Source organism: Cuculus canorus, chromosome 12 (genome assembly GCF_017976375.1).
Source record: "Cuculus canorus isolate bCucCan1 chromosome 12, bCucCan1.pri, whole genome shotgun sequence".
Lineage (NCBI taxonomy): Eukaryota > Metazoa > Chordata > Aves > Cuculiformes > Cuculidae > Cuculus > Cuculus canorus.
The window spans coordinates 13,983,119-14,005,542 of record NC_071412.1 but is presented as its reverse complement, the minus strand read 5'-3'; the positions used below and the strand labels follow the sequence as shown (position 1 = coordinate 14,005,542).

The 22,424-nt window shown below is 43.0% G+C and overlaps 2 protein-coding genes across 5 annotated transcripts in view; one reads left to right on the top strand and one right to left on the bottom strand.

The window, feature by feature from the left end:
* DENND4A (DENN domain containing 4A) overlaps nt 1–3,708 on the top strand; it is a 54,905-nt gene extending 51,197 nt beyond the window's left edge. For 2 of the 3 annotated variants that reach the window (XM_054077100.1, XM_054077101.1), the window contains one exon: nt 1–3,707. In XM_054077100.1, coding sequence (XP_053933075.1) covers nt 1–137 — 137 coding nt within the window. In that variant the 3' untranslated portion in view covers nt 138–3,707. The other variant, XM_054077099.1, reaches the window with a different exon arrangement.
* Nucleotides 672–21,832, bottom strand: SLC24A1 (solute carrier family 24 member 1). 2 transcript variants are annotated; one of them, XM_009567592.2, is made up of 10 exons: nt 21,330–21,832; nt 18,662–19,730; nt 16,837–16,899; nt 15,712–15,820; nt 10,137–10,223; nt 8,220–8,323; nt 7,407–7,610; nt 6,947–7,036; nt 5,939–6,105; nt 672–5,295 (listed from the first exon to the last, which is right to left on the bottom strand). In XM_009567592.2, the coding sequence occupies exons 2-10, from the start codon at nt 19,583–19,585 to the stop codon at nt 5,046–5,048; spliced, it is 1,998 nt and encodes a 665-aa protein (XP_009565887.1). In that variant the 5' UTR covers nt 19,586–19,730; nt 21,330–21,832; the 3' UTR covers nt 672–5,045. The 2 variants fall into 2 exon arrangements, with proteins under 2 accessions (XP_009565887.1, XP_053933077.1); XM_054077102.1 differs by having other exon boundaries at nt 8,220–8,320; nt 21,330–21,831.
* Between the last annotated feature and the right edge of the window lie 592 nt (nt 21,833–22,424).

Genomic DNA, 22,424 nt, shown 5'->3' with positions numbered 1-22,424 from the left:
ATGCTTTTGACCGAGAGTACAAAATGGCCTATGATCGTCTCACGGCTAGTCAGGTGAAGAATACTCATAATTGTGATAGACCACCAAGTACTGGAGTGATGGAATGCAGAAAGATTTTTGGAGAACCATATCTTTAAATATACCTAGATAAAGAGGTGATATCAATGATGTGTACCTGTGTAAAATAACCACTTCAGTCACAAGGAACATCTCAATCTTCAGTGTTCAAGAATGTACGAACAAGTGGGCTCTGGCAGGAGGCCTTGGAAAAATTAGGCCTATCTACAGGTGTGGAAAAGAACAGAGTGAAAAACGGGCCAAATATAATTTCCCTGTCCCTCATCCTTTCTGCAAATTGATGTGTGGAAAGGAAGATTCTAAACAAAATCAATTCTTTAACTTGGGACAACGTATTACAGTTCCCTTCTTAAAAAAAGTTACAGGCGGACAGAAACAATGCACTGAACCTAATGTGAGCGAAGTAAATTCTTCAGTATCTATTGTTTACATAGAATATTCATGATGTTATGAAGAGCATACAAAGTTGTATTATACATATTTTAAATTGTTTATAGTAAGTTGATATTTTTTTAATTTTTTTAAATTACTGAAGTGAATTTTAAATGGACTTTGCGTAAGCAATACAGCGCTTATTTTTTTTTTGCAGTACACTGCTATTTATAGTAACTTGCCCAGTTACGTTTTGAGGAGCAATTTGGTTTTAAAGCAGAATAAAAAATGTTAACCTTCACCTAGACAATACTCTAGATACAGGGTTTCTCTCATGCATACATGGAAAACGTGTTACCACAGCAATCAGAAGAAAGGTATGGTCAGCTTCTATAAAACTCTACTGATGAACATACTTATGTCCCTGTAAAACACTTCTGGAGAATTCTCCTTCGCTTCTTCTCTGTTCCCTTTACTCCCTAGTAAAGAGGAAGTGTCTTATAGGTTATGTTATAGAATCAGTCCATCTCAGCTGTTGGTGTTTGTTAATATGACCTCATTACAGATGTAATACAAAGCAAACAACAGCCTGCAAGAAGTTCTTCGTAAATGCACATCGGTCAGAGTCTTGGTGGATGTATTTGAAACACTAAATACGACACGTACATAATTCTAATCCAAAGCTTTTAACTCAAGTAGATACAGCAAACTTGCTACAGGGAATATATAGGGAATGTAACTTATTGGGGCATATTGTGCATAATTAGATGTACTTGGAATGTTTGGTCTCTTTATTTCACAGGCAAAACAATTGGGTTTTTTTCTGTGAAGCAAAATGCTCTGTCAGTCCTTGTGCTGCAGTCATGGCTTTTGACTCATGTTTTCTTGTTCTAGAGATATAAAATATTCTGTACTTTCAGTCACGTAGCAGCTGCTCTCCAGAAGGTAGGCTACAAATATCAGAGGTCTCGTCTGCAGGTGGGAGAACAGACATTGAGTCGTATAAAATACCTAAACAAATTAAACTCTGCTTTAAGAAATAGCTTATTTTAATTATCTTAATGATTTTCCAAGTCTCATTTATTTTAGTTGTTGCTGTTATAATACTTTTAAATATTCAGCTGTTACATTAAATGTTATATTTTCGTCTGCCTACCAGTAGATATTTTCAAAAGTTTCTTTAGTTTGCAAGGGTAATACAGCAATATTTAGTCAGGCAGAAAGGAGGTAAACTTCAAAGCTCACATTTACTTCATTAAATGAAATAGAGCGAGCCTCTTGGAGGCTTAAATGAGAAGTAACGCTGCTATGAAGCTCTATGTAAACTCCTCCCAGACCTCTCTAAAGTAGTCAGAAGATGCTGCCCTAAGGAGAAAGAGTTTAAAAGCTGTAGAGCTGCAGATGTACGCTGATGCCAATGGGAAGATGTGGTCTTGTGGGATACAGCTTTCATTGGGTAGTACCTCTTCTCTAATTTGCTGCTAAGGATGTAGCTGACCTTTCTGAAAGTATCATCCCCTCCCAGGGTGGAGCTGGCAATGCTACGCTTACCAACATTTCTCACATTTAATTTATTTTAACCATTTGTGATGCTCTCTTTTTGTACTGCCATGCTTGTGAAGTATTCCGCATGCATGAACTATAGCTACCCTTTACACCCAAGTACATTCTACACAGTGTATCAGTGTAGGGTGGACACGTACCCCCTTCATTCTTCTGAACCAGTGTGAAAAACACCAGGGTTTTTGATTTTATTTAACACATTCATTGTAAGTACCTACTAGTGTGCATGTGTGCTCTGCTCTGTACAGTCAGTGCACTGTATTTACCAAGTAAAAGTTGGATACAGTAGTTGCTGTGTATATAAACTCATGCATGTTTGTGCTGCGTATAAGGTAGAGTTCCTAACTCTCTGCAGTCGTGTCCCATGTCATTTACCCGTTGGGGCAGCCACTGTTTTATAGGACCTTCAAGCCATGAAGGAGGGCAAGTGCTTTTTCCAGAGCTGCTGTGGTGTGTTAGAGGTGCTGAGCTATGAAGCGAGCTTCCGCTCCCTAGTTTAGTCAGGCAGGAGCGCCTGAGCCCGGTCTCTAACCACCCCTCCCTAGGACGTGACACTGCAAACTGTGTGTGGAACAGGTGCAACACTTGCGAGATATGGCCCACTTCCTCCATTCTAGTCCCAGCTTCATTGTAAGCACTTCCAACTCTCTTCAGATGTATAAAGCCAACAAGTTTGCCGCTTCATTCAAACACCAATAGTCCTGCCAGTATTATCAGAAGAGTATATACTGTACCATGAAAAGGATTGTGTATGCATCCTTCAAACGATCTTACTGTGGGGCACTCCTGAAGCATTGCTGATGTCTATTTGGGTGTGCTTTCAAGTTATTCTATCAGGTAGTAGCTCATCAAGTTAAATCATTATATTTAATGAATTGGTTTTAAAGTCTGTTGCGAGTCAGTCCATGATAGAAATACTATAATAAAATGTAGTTGGAATAGTACTTTAAGTGGGAAATTTTCCTCATTCAAGTCATAATAATGTTCAAAATGTAGGTCCTGAGGTGCATAATTTTTAAGCATCATACAATTCAGTGTTAAAACAGATTTCAGATCTCACTGTCCTTTATTAGAAAAGCGATTTGAGTATATTTTCCAGTACCGCAAAGATGAATAAATAAAATGAGACCTATTTTCAATTTAAATTTTGTATGAACTGAATTTTCTCCTTTTGTGTATTAAATAATGCTTATGTCAAAAACCTTGAAGGTTTTACATTTGCAGTGCAATATATATTTTGCTTTACTTATGGTTCCACTGGAATAATTATTGGAGATTAAATACTGAAATGTGAATAGGAATTGTGCTGTTTCTCTGACACTGCTAACTGTTTCCCATTTTGAGGTGGTTTGCTGTTGTACAGTTACAGCCTGATGAATTAGACTTCAGCTGGTAAATTAAATGATTTGTACCCCAAGAAAGAAAATTCCTGCATGGAAAATCTTTCTATCACAAATGGGAGATGCAAATAGTAATAACAGAGGGTATTTCTGGATATTATCTCACTGGGATTTAAAAATGGTACTTTGTTAGTCTGCAAGCAGCACTTTTTAAATGAATGGTTGTAGATTTGTAAATATGTAATGTTTAAATTTTATTTACCAAAACCCAGTATGTTGATGTTTGCTTTGGTTTGTAGTTTCTTTAAAATATGCAAAGTCAGTGTTCGCAATGTTAAGGTTTTTTTTTTTTTCCTGTCTCCTCCAAAAAGTTTTACAGTGAGACAATAAAAAGCTTAAAATCTTTCTGGTTATTGTCATTAACGTTTTATTAGTTGGATTAGAACGATGGAAATGTCTGCAACTCTTAACTACGTTGATTCCTCACGAGGCATTCTTCACAATAAACCGTTCAGGTTTGTTCACGTCACGGCATTCTTTCATAGGGCTTACGTAGAAGATTGCTAACAACAAGAATTAGTGCTGGAAATAGTAATCTGTAAATAGCAGGTTAGTGTCAGGATGAAAACCAAACTCAAGTTTGGTTGAGTTGTAGTATTCTCATTCTTGTTGTAGTATTTCTCATTCCTGGTTTTAGCTTTTATTAGGGGCAATGTGCTATTCTACCCCCAGATCTATCTTGTTACAGTTAGCTGTAAATCCATATGGCATCACTTGTACTGCTGGCACTGAGCACCAATTTTAGGTATTTAGGTTGCAAGATCAGGTAGAGATTTCAAAGGAGCCATGTGGATAATGTTCAGGATTGCTGTGCAATCCCCCATCTCTGGTTCTGCGTGCAGAAATGACTCACTGCTTTGTTTTTTTCCTTGACAACCATAAAGTTATAATTCCCACAGGCTTTAGAGGGCCAGCAAAAAGCGTTTCTTACAGAAGTGCATCACATTCTTGGAGCTGTGTAGAGTACCAGCTGGAGGTGCTCCACAGTGGCATTCACTGAAGTGAGAACTGCCTCGGCATTGGGAAGCTGTGGCACACCACCTGCAGCAGGAACCTCAGGGACCACCGTGCTCATTGCTTACATGCAATGTGAGTGAGTTCACTTCTGAGATGCAGAATGTGTCCCCGCACAATGGGTTTTGAGCAAAGCAGCTGAGTATGAGCAAGTCACAGAGGTGTGATCCTGTTCCCACTGAAGTGAAGGTCATTGATTTCGGTGAGTTTCAGCAGTTTATGAAGTAATTTACAGAGAGTGTTCCTGAAAATACTACTGTAATGAGTAAACATTGTGTGCTGAAAATCAGCTCCATTAATTTTGAGAGGATCAGCTATTCCAAAAACATGCATCTGTATTATATCAGCCTTTCCACAAATGCCCAAATATGTATGTTATTTGTACAATGTGTTATTTGATATCGTTCACTTCATTATCTGCTCTGTGGTGATCATAAAGAAAAACAGGAGAGGCTGACGTACCACTTGAGATTTATATTTATTTTCTTAGCATGTTAAATATATTTTATTCTCAGTAAGTTTGTGATAATTCTGTTTGCTTTTTTCAGCAGAACAAATGCTATTTTAAACCCTTTTGAATTTGACGTATGCTTACATAGATCTTGAAGTGTCCAAATGTCATACAGATACTGGGCAGGATATGATCTTGTCTTCTAACATCACACTGACGATCAAAAACACAAAGTAAAGAGCAAACATAGTGAGCCCCAGCAGTTTGTTCATTTTCCACTTACAGACAGCGATTGAGATAATCACAAATAGGAGCATGAGAAAAAGGAGAACAATTGCACAAAACAAACCATTGCTACTGACTGCAACTGGACTGAGCCCATTGAAGACAGAAAAAAGGAACCAAGGAACTGGCAAACTGCAAGGAAAGAAAAAGTAATTGAAGTAAATGTTTAAAGGCAGCTCATTTTCTGCGTAGTAGCCAAGCAATTTTCCCAAACTGTTACAGAAAAAAATGCATGATTGCATCTAGTGTATCTCAGCATAAAACTAAAACTGATGTTGCTCTTGTAAAAAATTGCATTTGGGCAATACTTGCACCATTATAACGCAATCCAAGAGTCTAAAAGGGTTTTTAAAACAGTACCTATGAACTAAGTGTCTCGGTGTGCTATAATAAAGACGCAAGTGCTGATGCTTTATTGATGAAAAATACAGGACCTGAGTGTCTGAATGACTGGATATGTATCCTGTCTGTAAATGTTTGATGTTAGCCAAAGATTTGCTGCGTTTGTGCCCTAAAATCAGTAATTTTGTGTTCATTCAGAATTAGGTGAAGATGCTGGTGCTTCTGAGCTACATGCCGTTATTTTAAGGTGCAGAACAATGACCTGAAATATTAAAATTAATATTCAATCTGCTGCACTAAGTTAGAAAGATGAGCCTTTCATGGCTAGGTTAGGTTTAAAAACAAAGTACAGGTGAAATGAAATTAAGACCTTGTTTAGAATAAAACCAGCTTGTTTTGTACTTAAGAAACATATCTTTCAGCTAATACTCACCCAACGGTGATATCGAAGATGTTGCTGCCTACGGAACTGGAGACGGCCATGTCACCCAAGCCTTTCCGTGCAACGATGACACTGGTAATGAGGTCAGGGATTGACGTTCCTGCTGCCAGGATGGTTAACCCCATAATTTCCTCTGATATCCCAATTGTTTCACCAACCTAATAAACACAAAGTCAGTCAGGTGGGGCTGTTAGTTTTGGAACATGGAATTTAATTGCTCTATGCACCTTTTATGTTTCGTGCCATATTTGAGTTTAAATGTTTTAAACCTCTTAAGCATGGTAGCATTTTTTCTGCTTTATAGGAAGAAGACGTAGATTTCTTAGCGTATGTTGATGTCAGATTTGTAGTGTAGGGCATCTGATCACAGGGTTGCCAAGATCAAGTCAGTCACAGCGCAACTCTTCTGGCCTAAGGTCACCTCTTCTGGATCTCATCTACCTTTCTCCAAACTGACCATCAGCTATATCTGACCCGAGGGCTTTGGGGACCGACAGGCTTTGGATTTGTGCGTTGATAGCTGTACTGCGACTGTGCAATGTATCACTAGATACAAATCGTGGGTCTGATAATACAAGATGTAAAGTATTATTTCCCACAACACCAGGTGAGCGTTAAGGCAGTGAGAGCTGAGATCATACAGCAGCTTCCAGAATCAGAACCTGTATTTTCCTAGAATTGTAATTAGGTAAGGGATAATTATGTTCTGCACAGAAGCATTCATCAATGAAAAAGCAGGTTTAAGATAAATCTCGATGGCACTTTTTCTTTCATTGATGCCCAGATTCCCTCAGAAGTTCTCAAAAAAGCATGAGTCTTTGTCAAATCGAAAAAGAATGAAACTGAAAATTCCCTTTTGGTTTCTAACAAAGTTTCTACTGTTTTGATGGATGACTGCAGCTGTAATTCATCAGATAAAGAACAGTGATACTGTTCCCTCTCTCTCCATCTACTTGTTCTAAAATGATCTTGTTTGCAGAGAGAAAATAAACTCCTTACCTGGTGAGCCCACCACACCATGAGGTACGAGAATGCAGCAATCCAGAGGATGGATCCAAAAAATGTGATAACAAAGAACTTTTTGGAGTCCTGTTAAAATCGCGTTTGAAAAAAAAAAAACATGGAGAAGTTTCAGGCAAGTTAATGATCCCCAATGAAAATTATTCAACTGAAACACTTCACTGCAGTGAATTACTTTAACATGGAGCCTGGTCTCTAGTTGTATTTAATTTTTGTCGGCTTAATTAGATGACCGATACTTGCTGGTCATTTGTGGTTTATTAAATTAAGCCTCTGGAACTCTGCTGTGCTGCAGCTCCTGTCCAGCTCCTGCAGCATTAACAGCAGTTCCTGTACGCAAGAGCTCTAGACATGGACAAATAGAACTGGGGACTCTAGCTGAGAGGAAATCTATAGTTCAGTTAATGAATCCAGCAGCAGAAGGAAGATAGATTCTTACTGGGTTTCTGACGTCAGGCAGAGTGCTCCAGAGAGGAAAGACAATAGGAAAGAGGAAAAGGTAAATGGCTTGTTTTTTCCTAGTTTCTGGCCATTCAAGAGATAATGGCTGGTCATTTTCATCATCATCATCTGTGCTGTCATCATCACTGTCTTCCTCGCTCTCTGAGCTGCTGTCTTCTGAGGAGTCACTATCTGAAGAGGACTATCAATCAGCAAAAAAAGGGGAAAAAGCCAGTAAGTTTTCACACTATCAAGGCGCTGCACAGTGTTTATTCACCAGGGCCTTGCCTTGGCAGAGGTCACACTTGTAACGCGGCTGAGGCACCCGCAGCCCCCACCTTGCTATGGTGGGGCAAAATCCAGGCATAACCTATCTCAGTGCCTGTGTGTTATTGATAAATAATTTATGTCAGTTACCTGCCTCATCTGAACAGCAGAATTGTATCAAGTGAAAGGAGGGATTAGGGAAATGAAAAAACAGGAACATGTACTAGTGGACACAGCACAGATGGATACTGGTATCTTCCCTTGTGCTGGAGTAGCTCTCTGACCTCAGAGAGTCATTTGAGCAGAAATATTGTAGAGTGTCAGTTGGTGTCATATTTTGGACCTGATTTGTTTTTGTAATCTTAAATGTGTCAGTTAACACATTTAATATATCTCATCAATGCCCACACAGTCTATTCATAGTCATCAGTTACAGGAAATGGGTTGAGTCCTATCCCAAAAGCTCTAGAGAGAGGAGAAGGAAAATACATGTGGGATTTGGTCTGGGCTGAACAGTTATTGCCTAGGATGCTTATTTAGATACCTGTCCATCTTGCGATGCATCTGCTTTCTCATTATCTTTGCTGGGTTCAGAGTCACTGGCAGGAGTTACCTGCATGCTGCTTGGTGCCTTCTTGTCCTCTTCTGCTAAAAGTGGTAAGAAGGAATACGGGTTTCAGTCACCATCAGGTGGTCGCCTTCCCCTTGACCAGCAGGAAGGTTTGAGCTTCCAATGAGAATATGTAGTGTTTCATGTCAAACAGCCTGACAGCCTGGGTTTTCTGTTTGTCCTCTCTGTCTTCTATGGATTATGATTGGTAAAAGCCTGGCAGAAACTGGTCTACCTGGCACGGAATGATACCTTGATGCTCCTATAACCTTCTATCTGGAACTGCTGTAAGAACCACGTGTGTAACAACAGGGAAAGGCTAATTATCTGATCTACAGATGATGAATGTTTCTTGTTTTCAGTCTGAAGATCTTATTAAAGCCATCCTTAAAAGCCAGAAAGGATGTAAAGCTTTCCTTTCTCCTTTTTTCTAATAGAGCATGGCATTCTCCAAGGCTTCTGGGAGATGACTGTTAGGTGCTGCCAGACTTTAATCCCTAATCACTGGCTAGGTATTCAAATGCAAATAGGAAAGTGCTGACGCATACAAGGAAATATCTGTAATGTCCTCTGTGTTACCTGTGTAATCGAGAGGAACACGGCAACCTCTGTGCAGAATGGTGTAGAAATATGGATAACGGAGCAGAAAGGAAGGAGCATCTGACACGCTGCTTTGTCACAGCCAGGGCCCTTTTCAGGCTGCTGCAGTTTATGGTTAAGGGATCCCCTCTGCATGGTCAAGCCTTGTCAAGTCAGTGGGATTGTGATATCTCATGAACTGTACCTTGATGGAGCATTACAGGTTATCTTATCCTGAACTGGGGAAGCTGATCCAGTACAGCACCTCACAACTGCTCCAGGGAGCAAGGCTAGAGGTAAGAGCTTCAGAAATGCATGCTTTCAATGAGTGCCGCTTGGGATTTCTGAAACTGGCCCTTGAGGGAGTACACATGGGATACTTTCAGCCCAAAGTGGGAGAGAGAGTGATAATTCTTTTGGAATGTGCACAGCTCTATCTATGAACCAGCAAAGTTTGTAGAACATGTCACAGGGTGAAAATTAGTAGCTTAGAGAGGTCAATGTGGTGTTGATAACCCACACTGAGAATTCACTTGTTTTTTAAACAGCATTTTCCTCAGGTTTGGTCTCATTCGAGGCTGTGAGGTGTGTAGGCAACTGCTGTCCTGCAGAAGGGCGCTTGTGGAGGTGGGACCTTCCACACAAAATGTTTGGTGTCCCAGCCTCGCTGCCAGCACAGGCCCTGTCGCAGTACAGGCCGCTGCTGCCTCTGGATCAGCTCAGAAAGCCTGTGTATCAGTAGTAATATGAAAAAAAAAAAAAAGCTATTAAAAGGGAGGATGCACAGATCCTTGCAATGGTACCGACAAAGTCAGAGTGGCTTTTCTCTCTGGAGGAACTTTTTGTGCTCTCCTGCCAGTGTGCCAAATCTCCAAGCTAAAATAAAGGTACTTTGTTTTAATGAACACCTCATTTGCAGGGTCTACCAAAGATCAGCAGCATAGCAGCACCCAACTGCTGTCTGTAATAGCCTGATTTCCCTCTTCCACCCTTCTGGTGGCAATTTGTGCTACATCCTTGCAGCACTTTGCTGTTTGGATGCTACCTCACTAACCACTCCTGGACTCCTGGGGGGACGGCCTTTATTGCCCACTGTTAGCGTACATCGATTGATTTCTGCTGCGTTATTACAGCAACCATCTGTGACCAGCAATAATAGAAAAATTGTGTTAGACCATAGTGTTTCTTTGGCAGCCCCTGGGGGTTGAGTGCTGGGAAGGTGAAGGATGGCAGTGCATAACAAGGCAAACAGCGCTGACTTCTCGCACTCACCTTCTGGTTTTGATCCTTGTCCAGACAGAGTCTCTGCTTTGGCCTTGGTGATGTTGCTCAGGATGTCAACCCTGTCTCTAAATTTTGCTGTGGATGAGAAGGGTACATCTGTCATCGTCTGTCAGCAAGGGACAGCCCCCACCTTCCCTGCCTCCCCCAACACACACATGCTCTCTCGCCCCTTTCCTCTTGCACGGATTGCGGTCAACGTTGACTTGAGAGTTGCCTTTCTGGCTGTCACTGTAGGTTTTGGCGGCTGCTAGTTGGTCGTAGCCGTTATATTTAAATGCTTAGTAGTGTGGCGATTATGTCAGCAATCTGACATGTAAACAATACTTTCATATTTAAAAGAGAATCTAGAGGGAAGACAAATCCTTTCCAGTTCAGTAATATAGGGGACAATGTACTTCAAAGGAAGGAAATGCAGAAAGGACAGAGGAAGCGGCTACCCAAGAGATCATCTTTGCAGTGTAGCAATCAGGCCTGTATTGCTGAGACTGCTGAGGGCTTCCTCCACTGTAAACAGTCCTCTGCTCAGCAGAGCTGCTTTATAATTGTTTTACAGCGAACTGTGAAAAGGTGTGTGTCTCCACAGTTAGGTGTAGTACTCAAGTATTTTAAGTCCTACGTTAACTGAAAGTGAGCAACTCATCAGCTCAGAGAAGAGGCTCCTTTCGCTCGAATCTGTATCCTCTGTTGAGCTGCAAACCCACTGGCTGAGCCAAAGGTCACAGGGACACTGGCCACAAAACATTGGCCATGCTATGCTTGGCTTGTGCGCAGGGCTGTAAATTAATTTCCACAGAAAGTTTTATGACACTGATTTAATCTACTAAACTCTTGACCGTGCAACCAGAACATGCTGTTGTCATTTGCCTCAAGGGCCGGGCCCTGACACTTTATTCATCACCCTGATACAGAGTTAATAGAAAAAACAGGTCCGAGGCCCTGAGCCACTTGGGCAGATCTACTGTTCTGAGCTGAACCTCAAGAAAATCAGCAGACGCTGGTATATGTCCAATAACTTGGGACCTGCTCAGATTAAGGTCTCTGAGGATAAGTCCTGTTCTGGTAAGAATCCTCTTACTTTGTAACAGAAACATTTTTTACCAGCTGGGATTTCCTCTGAACACTGGAATGGCTGGATAGAGATGGAAAGGCTGGCTGGGACTGAAGAGCCTGGCTCTTCCATGCTCCTTGTCCCCATTTAACCCTACCAGAGAGGATGTGAAGCGCTTTCCTTCATTTTCCATCTGCTGATGCTAAACACCAGCATACGCACTGGTGCAAAGCAATGAAGAGGTGACCTTTTGCTCCCAGTCTCCTCTAACCACTGGGCAGCCTGTCTTTCCGTTTAGCTTTTCCCAGAAGCTGTTGCAAAAGCTTCTGTCAGCAGGGTCAGGGCGGTCAAGCTTAGCCTGAAAGCGATTATATAAATTCAAGCTCCTGGCTTCCTGCCCTCACCTGGGCTGCAGGCTGCAAGAATTGACCGGAGCGGAGCCTGGGAGCATCTCTCTGTGAGGATAAACAGATTGGGTCCAGGCCACTATCCAGTTCTCATGAGATCAGCCTCTTAGAAAGGTGTTAATTCCTCTGACACGCATTTCGTGCAGGGTTGACTGAGATTGGAGGAAGAGCTGGCTATAAGCTGGCCAGATCTGCAGGTCAGCATGGGGAGGAAGGATATCTGTCAGCTCAGTCCTTGCTGGTGCTGGGGATTAGCCGAGCAGGGCAGCGTGCTGGCCCCGCGGGTGCACGGCGCTGCGCTGGCTGCCCTCTCACTGAGGACGGCAGGTCTCGGGAGCGCTCACTGTGGGTGACTCTCTGCCCTCTGGTCTGAGAACATGTCACACAGAACATGTTTGTGTCCAAGGGCCCTTCAGGAAGATTCCTGTCCTATGGATTGAGAGCATCCAGGCTGGACTTAAGATGGCGGCTTGAGCTTCTACCTTGAGTTTGGTTCTTATGTTTAATTAATTCTTTGAATAATAATTTTGAATCTAACAGGACTAACTTACAACATGAACAGCAGGAAGGATGTTTTTCTTTAAAATTTGGTATAAACCCAGAGGATTCGGGGAATCTGATGTCTAAAAGTAGACATAAAAGAAATCTCATTACTTCTTTTACCTCTTGGTATCATGATTCTTTTAAAACAAGTGATTGAATGGTAATGAAACAAGGAGAAACAGTAGCTGCCTTTAGTCTTCCAGCTCAGCTCTAGCCTGCAACGCTGCCTGCTGCTCTATTCCAGTCTGATTTCGAGAATCATTAGCCTGTTAACTGGGGCATACTGAGGGTAGACAGCTCTGCGGGAGCCTTTTTCTTCATTTAAAAGTAAAAGCAGGCTTCTATCTTCTTCCCTGTATGACTAGAGTTTAAAAAATAATCTGATGGTAAGATTGGAGGCTCAGAAGCGAGAAAGTCTCAGTCTTTCCAAAATTCTTGTTCCCTTTAATTCTGCAATAGTTCCCTCTGGTGTCTAACCAGAACATGTTGAAAAGATCTCATGTTCTGCTTCTACACACTTTCAGAGAAAGAGGAGGAGGGAGGACTAAAGTCGCTAGAAATTAAGTTTTAAAAAAGGGGCACTAAAAATAAAAGCTTCTGTCAAAAATATAATTCAAGATTCAATGTAAATGTTTGCATTTCAGTCTCCTGTAGACAGAAAAGGACTGAAGTAATGATCCCTTTCTAATATGAAAAGAAAAAAGAAACATTCTGCTCTTAAACCACTGTTGAAATCAGAAGTGTTGCATTAGGAGCAGTGAAACAAAGTTTGTGTTTTAGACTAAGGCGTCTGCCTCAGGAATTTGCTTTTTGAGGCCCAGTGCTGGCAGTTTTTCCACGTTTTTGTTCTCTCGCTGCCCTAACAGAGCCTCTGTGCTGCCCAAGTTAAATGCAGGTGTGGAATAAGGAAGGAGACCCTACAGAGACCCTAATTGCAGTAGGTTAAGTTAGGAACTGCTGAGAAATCGTTGGCAACCTTTTGCTTTTGTAGAGTGTTCTTTCTGCAGCCTTGAAGTGCTGATGCTACAGGCACCGGCAAGAAGGAACAAGAACCCTTGACAAAAGATAAATTGCTTTAGGATCATCTTTTATGTTGCAACCTAATTACAGAAATGCGTCCAGCACAGACAGTGCTGCACACGCTGCAAAGAGAAGGGCTTTGGTGGCAATCAGTGGGAACTAGGCACCCAGCTGTCCCGGGGTAACAAAAGGCCGCAGTACTATTAACACAAAGGCTGAGCTTGCAGTCCTGATGTGCCTTTGGGGTTCAAATCCTTTTTTCAGAGTCATCCTGGGGAAGTCACTTCATCTTTCTAGCCAAGATCCTCAAGGCACTGAAGCATCTCAGTCTATTCATAATTGATTTCTTTTTTCCAGACTCCGTTTTCTTTAGGCATGAATTTATCCGGGTAAGAAGTGTCTCATACTAGATTCGCGGAACCTGGGACATGAGCCCCTCGATTCTGAGTGCTGTGCTGTTATAATACTGGTAACTTTCTTTATCATTATCTTTTCTAAGGAGCTGTGTCTGTTCTAGTAATGTAGAGTGGAACAGGCAGGTACCTGAGGCAGAGGCTTTGCCCTTATCTCAGCGGCGTTACTGTAGTAAAGGTTCTAAGAAATAACCTTTTGGAGGGATTGTAGCCCATCCTCACATCACCTCTGCTGTCAGACCTGCTTAAGTACACATGGACACACTCCCATCTAGTGGCTGCCTCATCCAGAGACAGCAGCTAAGTACGCCCAGCTGAAATGAGTGGGGAAGTTTTCTTTCCAAGGAGCTCCAAAGCAGTCCCCCCATCCCATTTATTCAATGTTCACAAGCTGCGGTAATGCTGCCTCTTAAGCAAGGGCAGCAGCTTACAACAGCACTGAAACCCTCCCGCAGCGTATCCTGGGCTGAGCTGGCTGGGACAGCGCTGAGCGCACTCCTTGGCCTGAGCTGGCATCCTCAGGTCCCCACAACTCCTGCTGAGGGCCCAGCACTGCACCAGGACACCAGCCTGGACTGTAAAGCCAAGTGTGTGCTGGCCTGGCATGGGAAGATGCTGAATAAAGGCATTTAGAGGTGCAGGAAGAATGAGAAGGCGCTGGAGGGTCTCTGAGGAGCCACAGTCCCTCAGGCCAGGGGCCTCTGACGCTAAAGGCAATGGCATGTCCTCTTGTAAATTTTTGGGTTTACCCTTGTGCTGTTGATGCCACCTTTAGGGGGACAGAAGGCAAGGCCAGCAGAGCAAGCCCCGATGAGTCTGGCTTTTGTTAAGCTACCTTTAGAAACATGATGGATGCCTTTCCTAAAACCTGTCAAAGTGGATACTCATCTGTCCTGCTATCCTTACCGAGCCTCCTTTGTTCTCTAAATCAGTTTGTGCAGCTGGGATTTTGATCTGGAGAGTCCTTTTTGTAACCTCTGTGATAGACACGAGAGGCGTTGATCTGCTTAGCTTCAATCTCTCTTTGAATGAACAACAGATAATCTCTTTAGAACAAGTAGGGCGGTGGAGGGGCTGCGCATGTGATGAGCTAGGAAAGAAAATCTAAAAAAACATATTTTTTTAACATGCTTCCCCATTTCTTGGAAAATGAACCTCCATACTCTGTATTAAGGTTGATATAAGGCAGCATATTAGAAGTTTGTGTGCAAAGGCCCAGGGTCTGTCTGGAGATGCAGCATCTCTGCGCCCTAGGCAGTTTAGGAGAAATTGTCTTAGTCTTGAGTTATCAGCCCTGGGGAGCTGGCCCATAGCCTGCAAAGTGCTCTGGGTACAGGTTCTCATAGCAGTGATGATACTGCAGCCTTGAAGGTGGGCTTTTACAGGTGCTCACTGTTGGTCTAAATCATGTATGGATTGGCTCAACCATCATAACTGGAACCTGCTGTGCATTTTAGATCTCATTAGAATTTTAAGCACAGCCAGAATGATATTTCTTCAAGGGTTTTAACTTCTTTTTCCTCTTCTTCAGGTTTATGCTGTGTGCACAGCCAGAGAGGTGCATAGGTAATAAGCTCCCCCTCTGTACGTTTTCCAAAGCAAATGAAATCAATGGGTTGAGCAGCTCTTTCTCAAAAATGTAGTCAGCATTAAATGCTGCTGTTCCAAGGCTGGGGTGAGGTCTGAGCTGAGAAGAGGAAGGAAGATGTGACACGCTGTGACATGGAGAGAGTTGGTAATTCCTGTTTGCTACTCCTGCTGTCAGAGGGACAGTAGAAGACAGGGGACAGCAGCAACCACCACTGCTGGCAGAGACCCCAGCAACAGCAGCTGCTCCACATGCCCTCAATCTCCTCTCAAGCTTCAGCAGCAACTGGTTTGGCACAAGCAACGTAAGATATGGCCAGGGCCAAATAAGATGTTTGTCCTTGCTAGCTATGTGATCAGAAGGGGTTCCTCCCACTGTTGTAGAACTCCTTCCACCTAACGTTATCTGTGATGTTCAGAGCTTCATTTCAAGGCTGAGTTGCTGACCCCCAACACCCTGACTTACAAAGGCTGTACTCCCAGGTACGCTGCTCTGCGCTCAGGGCTGCAAAGCCAACTCCCTCAGATGCAGAGCATTCACTCACCTTCTGCCAGAGGGTCCAGGGTGTGGATCATGAGTTGGAAGATGGTGCTGCGCATTTGAGAGTTGTGTAGGGAGGCTGAGCTGCTGCCTCGTTGTAAGGCTGATGCAGGCTATGGAAAGGTACAATGCAGCAGTCAATAGCAGTTTCTTTGTCAAAACTTCTCCATTGTTGGTTCACCTCTGCCCTTGGAATGCATATATACAGAGGCTGATTTCTCCAACCCAACGAGCAGCCCCAGCGTGGATTTTAAACGGTCTCTGCATTCAAATTCACAGGGTGGCTGTCAGCACTGACCGTTCACACCAAGAGATGTGCTACGTAAGGTAGCAAGCCAACCTGTCCTTACATCAGCATCAATGCAATGTCATTATAAATTAAAATAATCAAAACATGCAGTGCTTTTAGTCATAAACTTGTTAATAACTGTGTAGATTTATATGCTGCTAAAAGGTGATGCTACAGTCACGCCAAGTATCCTGACTTAACTCAAAAGCTCTGGTGCTACATTCTTATAGTCAACACCAGTCCTAATGAGCTTTTGACTGGACATTAATTAGTACAGGTAGGTTAAGTGCACAGAGGGACAAATAGCATCCATTTGAGGAAGCTAACACCTGTATTTTATGTACATATGCAGCCACTAGATCAGATGGGCCTCTCCATGCCATGGCTGGCAGCCACAGAGAAGACAAAGGGTCAGCAGTTTAACCAGAGGCAAACGAATGAGCTCTTTGGTGTTCACCACGCGGAAGGACAGACCCTACAGCCTCTGCTTTGGGAGCTCAGGAGCGAAAATGGCCGTGAAACCAGGTAAGAAAAGCTATGCCCTGATTATCTCTGTGCTTATTTACAGCATAGAATGAATAGCATTCTGCTAGTAAAATCCACTTGGGAAGCCTGAGCCGTCTCTTAATTTTGATAAAAATTCCTTCAAGGACACAACTCAGCTAGGTGGCCACTTAAGTAAGGTGTGGATGTTGTGCCAAACATGGCTGGTTCTTTGCATAAAGTAGGATTTGGTCCATGTTTCTTGACACAGAAGTTGACATCTTTATTCACGACCTGACATAGAGAGGGGTTCAAAATACAATGGCTTCAGATCCCTGTAAAGTTGCTCAGACCTACCTGCAGCTTCTTGCTATCTGCTGGCTTCTTTGTTCCATCATCTGCAACTGCCCCACCGCTTTTCTGCATGCAAGCAAGAACAAAAATGATTGAACATCACTACCACTTCACCTGCTGTTCCAGGATATAACGATAGCTCTTCAGAGTATGCCTGTGACATGGTGGGACAGCTGATACAAATGACCATGCATGGATGCTACTGAAAAAGCAGTAGCTACGTGCTCTCCTTAAAATCATGTGGCCTCCAAGAGAAACAGGATTCTACATACAGCTCCTCGGTGATGACACAGGTACCTGGAGGTGGACTCAAATGGCCTCTGCCATCTGGTTCCTATAGATATAGGCAGCCCCAGAATTCACCCCCAGACATCTATACCCTGACTACTTTTCCAGTAGAGGCAGAGTGAAGGTACAAAGGGGTATTTTTTCCCAGAGATCAGCATTATTTTCCATATGGGTAATTTATTTCTCCCAACAGCGAGGTCCAGCAACTCTCTGTCATGCTACCATATGCTAGTGAGAGTTCTCTGTAAACTTAAATTACAGGGTTTTTTCCTTCAGCCTGAAGGGTTGGATTCCATTTGTGATGATTGGTGATGTCCACAGAGATGTATGTGTATGGCTGCAGTATATTCTGCATGTATCCCACTGGAATGCAACACATGGCCTTTCAGGACTTGCTGTCTCGAGCCCTGGCTGAAAGACAGACCAGGAGGAGAAAACAAAAGTCCTTTCTTGATTCTTCACCACTTCAAACATTCTCACCCCTCTTCCTTTCTTTCCTTAAATTATGTGGAGTGCCAAGACCAGACAGAGCAAAGCATGCTTGAGAGCCTGTGACACATCTGACTAGTAAAGCATGTCAAAGCCAGAGGACAATCTGAAACCTAATGGTCTCTGTTCAACAGCTGGTGGTAGCAGAGGTTAAGAGGACAAAGACACAGTAGGGGAATTGGAGAAGGACGGAGGAGGAAGAAGTAGGCAGGCACACCCAAGAAGACAAACCCTTAAGTGTTCAGGAGACCACATCCTGGCCAGATCTGCCAGTATGAAAGGGTAATTCGCTCTAGGAACACCTTCAGATACTGTCTCTGTGTAAGCAGTCAACCCTTCCTCCAAAAGACAATGAGTGAAGGGCCCTTGTCTCAGACTTGAAGCGCGTAGTAACAGCCACAAACCTCCGTGTCTGAGCACCAGTGGCATATGGAATTGTGTCTCAGAGAACACACAGCTGTGATCAGTGCATGGAAATGGGATTTGGGCATTTTTATATTGTTGCCAAATGGTGACTGGGAGAGGTGGTGATGGTTGCTAAAGGCTGCCAGATCCCCTTCTGTGCTGCAGGCTGTTTAACAAGTGACGCACCCAGCAGCAAAGTGGGAAAAGTGAATTTTCTCCATCTCTCACCTGCAAGAAGCTTGGACAGTGCCTCTTACCCAAAGCCTTTTTTCTATTTAACACAGAATAGTCCAATCCTGTTCCCAGACTAACAACGTCTTCCTGTAAGTGTTTTTTCTGAAACTCCTTTACAACAACCAAGTGAGCAAAATCCCACGCATGTCTTTGAAAGTAGGTAAGTGACTGCAAATGGTATATTTGGTAGCTGCATGGGTAAAACTCCATTTTAGAGGTGTTCTCTAATCTCTTAGAATCTCTGCTATCTAGATTGCATTTCCCTCATTTTATAACCACAATTATTGATCAGTACCTGTATCCCGAGGTTTTGTTTGAATATGCACTTTGTGAAGGAGATGCAGTTTTTCTTTGTGGCTTACGCTAGAACGAATTATTTCCAACTTGCCCTCTGAACAATAAGGACACCAACCTTCCGCATACGCTCTGCTGATGCTGCCTGCACAGCATTTAGCTTCTTGTTCAGCTCCTGCTTCACCCATTGTTCTAGGTACACGTTCTGTTTCATAGTGAATACATATGTGGCATAAGCAGTCAGTAAAAGGAGGCTTTCCCACCAATCAATGACACTGTCTAGGAAAAACAGGATGAGCATCAGTAGGTCTACAATGTAGAATGAGATGTCTCTAAATAAGGGCCACCATGTCAGGTGGAGTATCTCCCTTGAGAAGAGGGCACAAGTGCCAATGACAAACAGGATATTAAACACTGCTGAGCCCACAATGGTACCGATGCCCACATTGCTGTGTGAGATGAAGACACCTATGAGGGAAGTGAAGAGTTCTGGTGCTGATCCACCTGCTGCCATGAAGGTGGCTCCAGCCACATCTTCAGAGATCTGCAACTTCTCTGTGATCACTCCCAAAGCGGGGACAAAATACTCATCACACACTATGGCCAAGGCCACAAATACATAAATCATGCCAAAGATGTGAAGTACAACCCACCCTTGCCTGCGTTCTTCCACACTGAATAGGTCCTGGGGATATTCTCCTTTGGACTCGTATGGTGGCTTTTCATCTGGGAAGCTTTCACTGACATTTTCTGGCTGTGGTGTTGTATCCACTGATTTAGTGATGGGCACAGTTGGCTCAGGATCCACATATACACAGTGCCTTATTTTGGGTGCTGCTGTGGCATTGCCTGTTATGGCAGTCCTGTTGCTGGAGAGGTCCCTGGAGGTCACTTTGACAGCGTCTGTGGGTTGGGGTGCTGTGTGTGGTGCTGGAAGGGCAGAGGGGCTGAACTGGAGTTGGTAGAGAGAGAGGACCAACACTACGGCAAGCAAGAAAAAGATTCGGCTCCGTTGTAGCCGCCTTCTCCGTGGTAAATGCATTTCCTAAGGGTTCAAAAATCAGAGCCGCGTCCAGAAACCACTGAAGACTTCTCTTGATCAGTGGTTTGCACCTACATCCACCATTGGAGCTTCTAGCTGATATTAAGCATCAGGAGTGAAACTGCATGACTCAAAGTGTAGGATCCTGCAAAAGAAAACTTAGTGTGAAAAATAAAGTACTGCAGCTTCCCACAATTTGGGTGACTACTTTGCTGAATGCTTTCCTGTTTCAGTAGAAAGAAATGGACTTAAATGAGTAAAATCAGATCTAGATTCAGGTTTCACTCCCTTTTTTTTTTTTTTAATGCCTGGAGGCTATGCTGATTAATAAATACAGGTTTGGTTTAATATAGATTGGAGTTGTCCGAGACAGTCTAACCTGAGCTGAATTCTGATTCCACCTAATGCCCATATCCAGCAGTTACTAATGTTTGTGGTTTTAACTGAGTCCAGTTGTTATCCTGTATTATTAACGATTGGGTCAGTGTTCTGCTGAGGAAAGGGTATAGCTTCTGTCAAGGAACCTCCTTTAAAATGCTAGAAAAGATGATGCTCTGAAGACAAGTCCACACTGTTAAAATGTCCCTCCAAACAGATCAAGTAAGCTCAACAAGAGGGTGAAAACTGCTTGATAGTTCTCAAATATGCTGTTTCCTGGCTCTCCAGTCTTCCATTCCCACAGAATACAAACTAAGCACTGGAGAACTTTTTTCCTTCAGTTTGAGAAGAGCAGGAGGAAGACTCGGTTCTAGTAAAACTGCAGTGCTGAATATCCATTTGTTTCTATGACTACACTGTTTCAAGCCTTTCTGTAGAAGTCAGAACTGGCAAAGTGGAATTGTAATCATACCTTTTATTGGGGAATAATTAGCATATCTCGCACAATTATTTGAACAGCATTTAGAAAGGGAGAGAAATTATAAATGCCAGAGTGACAGAGCCTGCAGCTGTGACAGTATGGAGGCAGTGACTTGAGGCTGGACAGAATTTACCCCCCAGCACTGGTTGAATGTTTATCTTAGAGTATCACTTTTCATTAATTTTTTTTCCCCAGAGTGGGAATGTTATGTTATTCTTGAGCTGGACATGGATCACAGATTTGTAAGCCATTCTCAGATAAGCTCTTCATACAAGTTATCACACACTTACCCTCTTGCATAAGACCCAGTGAAGTAATCAGCCTAAATTTCTTGCAAGACAAGCATTATTATCTTCTTTTAAATAGTTAGGAGGATCACTACAGCAACAGTAATAGAGGGCTGTGGGAACACCTAGATAAATAGATGATATAAGCTTTGTTTTCCATATGTAGAAAGAGCAAGAACATGCATATGGCGTAACTGCATAATATAATATGTACAACAAAGTACATGTTATTAGAAAATAAACCCTCCCTAATAAAGATAAAGAATAAAAAGAACAACAGAGACAACTGGAGACATTGGTACACACCCCTATTTAAACACTGTTTTAGATTGTCCTCTCTAAAATGAGATGCTTAAAAGACCTTTTGCAAGGTCTATTGCAGAAACATATTCAGAGCTAGGATCAACTGCAAGAGCTCTCCAGCCTTTTACAATACTTGACCATCAGCCTCCTTGTTTCTCTAATCTTCTGTGTTTAACATTTTCTTCCAGAATGCATTGCCTCTTACAGGTCAACTCCCAGTCAAGTCATTTCTCATGGATTGGACTGCCTCAATCATAAGAGATCTGAAGCAAGCAAAGAAATCTCCACAGCTTACCTTCCAAAGAGGCTATCCAAGAGGAGGGGGAGTACCAATGGTTGAGCGTAGTGCTGGAAGCTTCTTTGACACTTAGCAGCCAGATGGGAGATACTGTTGCAGAGAGAGGCAGATGAAAATGATCCCATGTTCACTATGCCTCTGCTAGGGGAGTTCTAATACAAGAGAGGGTCAGGTGTGAAGGACATATTGCTGGAGGAACAGCCAATCCACTTTAATACCTGCAGTCCCTAAGAAGATTAAATAGTATTGTATAGATTTGGGTCTATCTCTCAAGCCAATACCTTTGTCTTTTACTACAGGTTATTCTCAGTATGAAGGCAGGCGATTATCTCTGTTACAAACTACTGGATGAAAGCACCAACGGGGAGACACATCATTCTCACCACAGCTGTGGAACAGGGCAGCTGGGGTAAATCACACCGCTCCTCTGCATGGAGCAGGGGTCACTTAAAGAGGATAACTTGCACACAGATTTCTTTGAAGCTTCTGGTATGGCTGACAGGGCAGACAAGCAGCTCTGCTGGCCTTTGCCACAACACGAACCTACTTTGCATTGCCAGAGGGAGGTTTAAAACTCACTGCCTCCTGGAAAAAAATCTTCCGTGAAGGAATTTTTCCTGATATCCAAACTAAACTTCCCGTGGCTCAACTTGAGGCCATTCTATCTCATCCTATCACCTGTCACTTGGGAGAAGAGACCAACATTCACCTCACTACAACCTCCTTTCAGAAAGTTGTAGAGAGTGATAAGGTCTCCCCTCAGACTCTGAGGAGGGAATGTAGCTGGGGAAGAGTCTGGAACAAAGGGGTTATGGAGAGCAGTGAAGGAACTGGGGTTGTTTAGCCTGGAGGAGGCTGAGAGGAGACCTCATTGTTCTCCACGCCTCTGTGAAAGGTGGGTGTTGGTCTCTTCTCCAAAGTAACAAGCCATAGGATGAGAGGAAATGGCCTTGAGTTGCACCAGAGATGGTTTAGGCTGGATATTAGGAAAAATTTCTTCACCAAAAGGATTCTCGGGCACTGGCAGAGGCTGACCAAGTGTTAGTAGAGTCACCATCCCTGGAGGGGTTTAAAAGGCAGGTATCTGAGGTG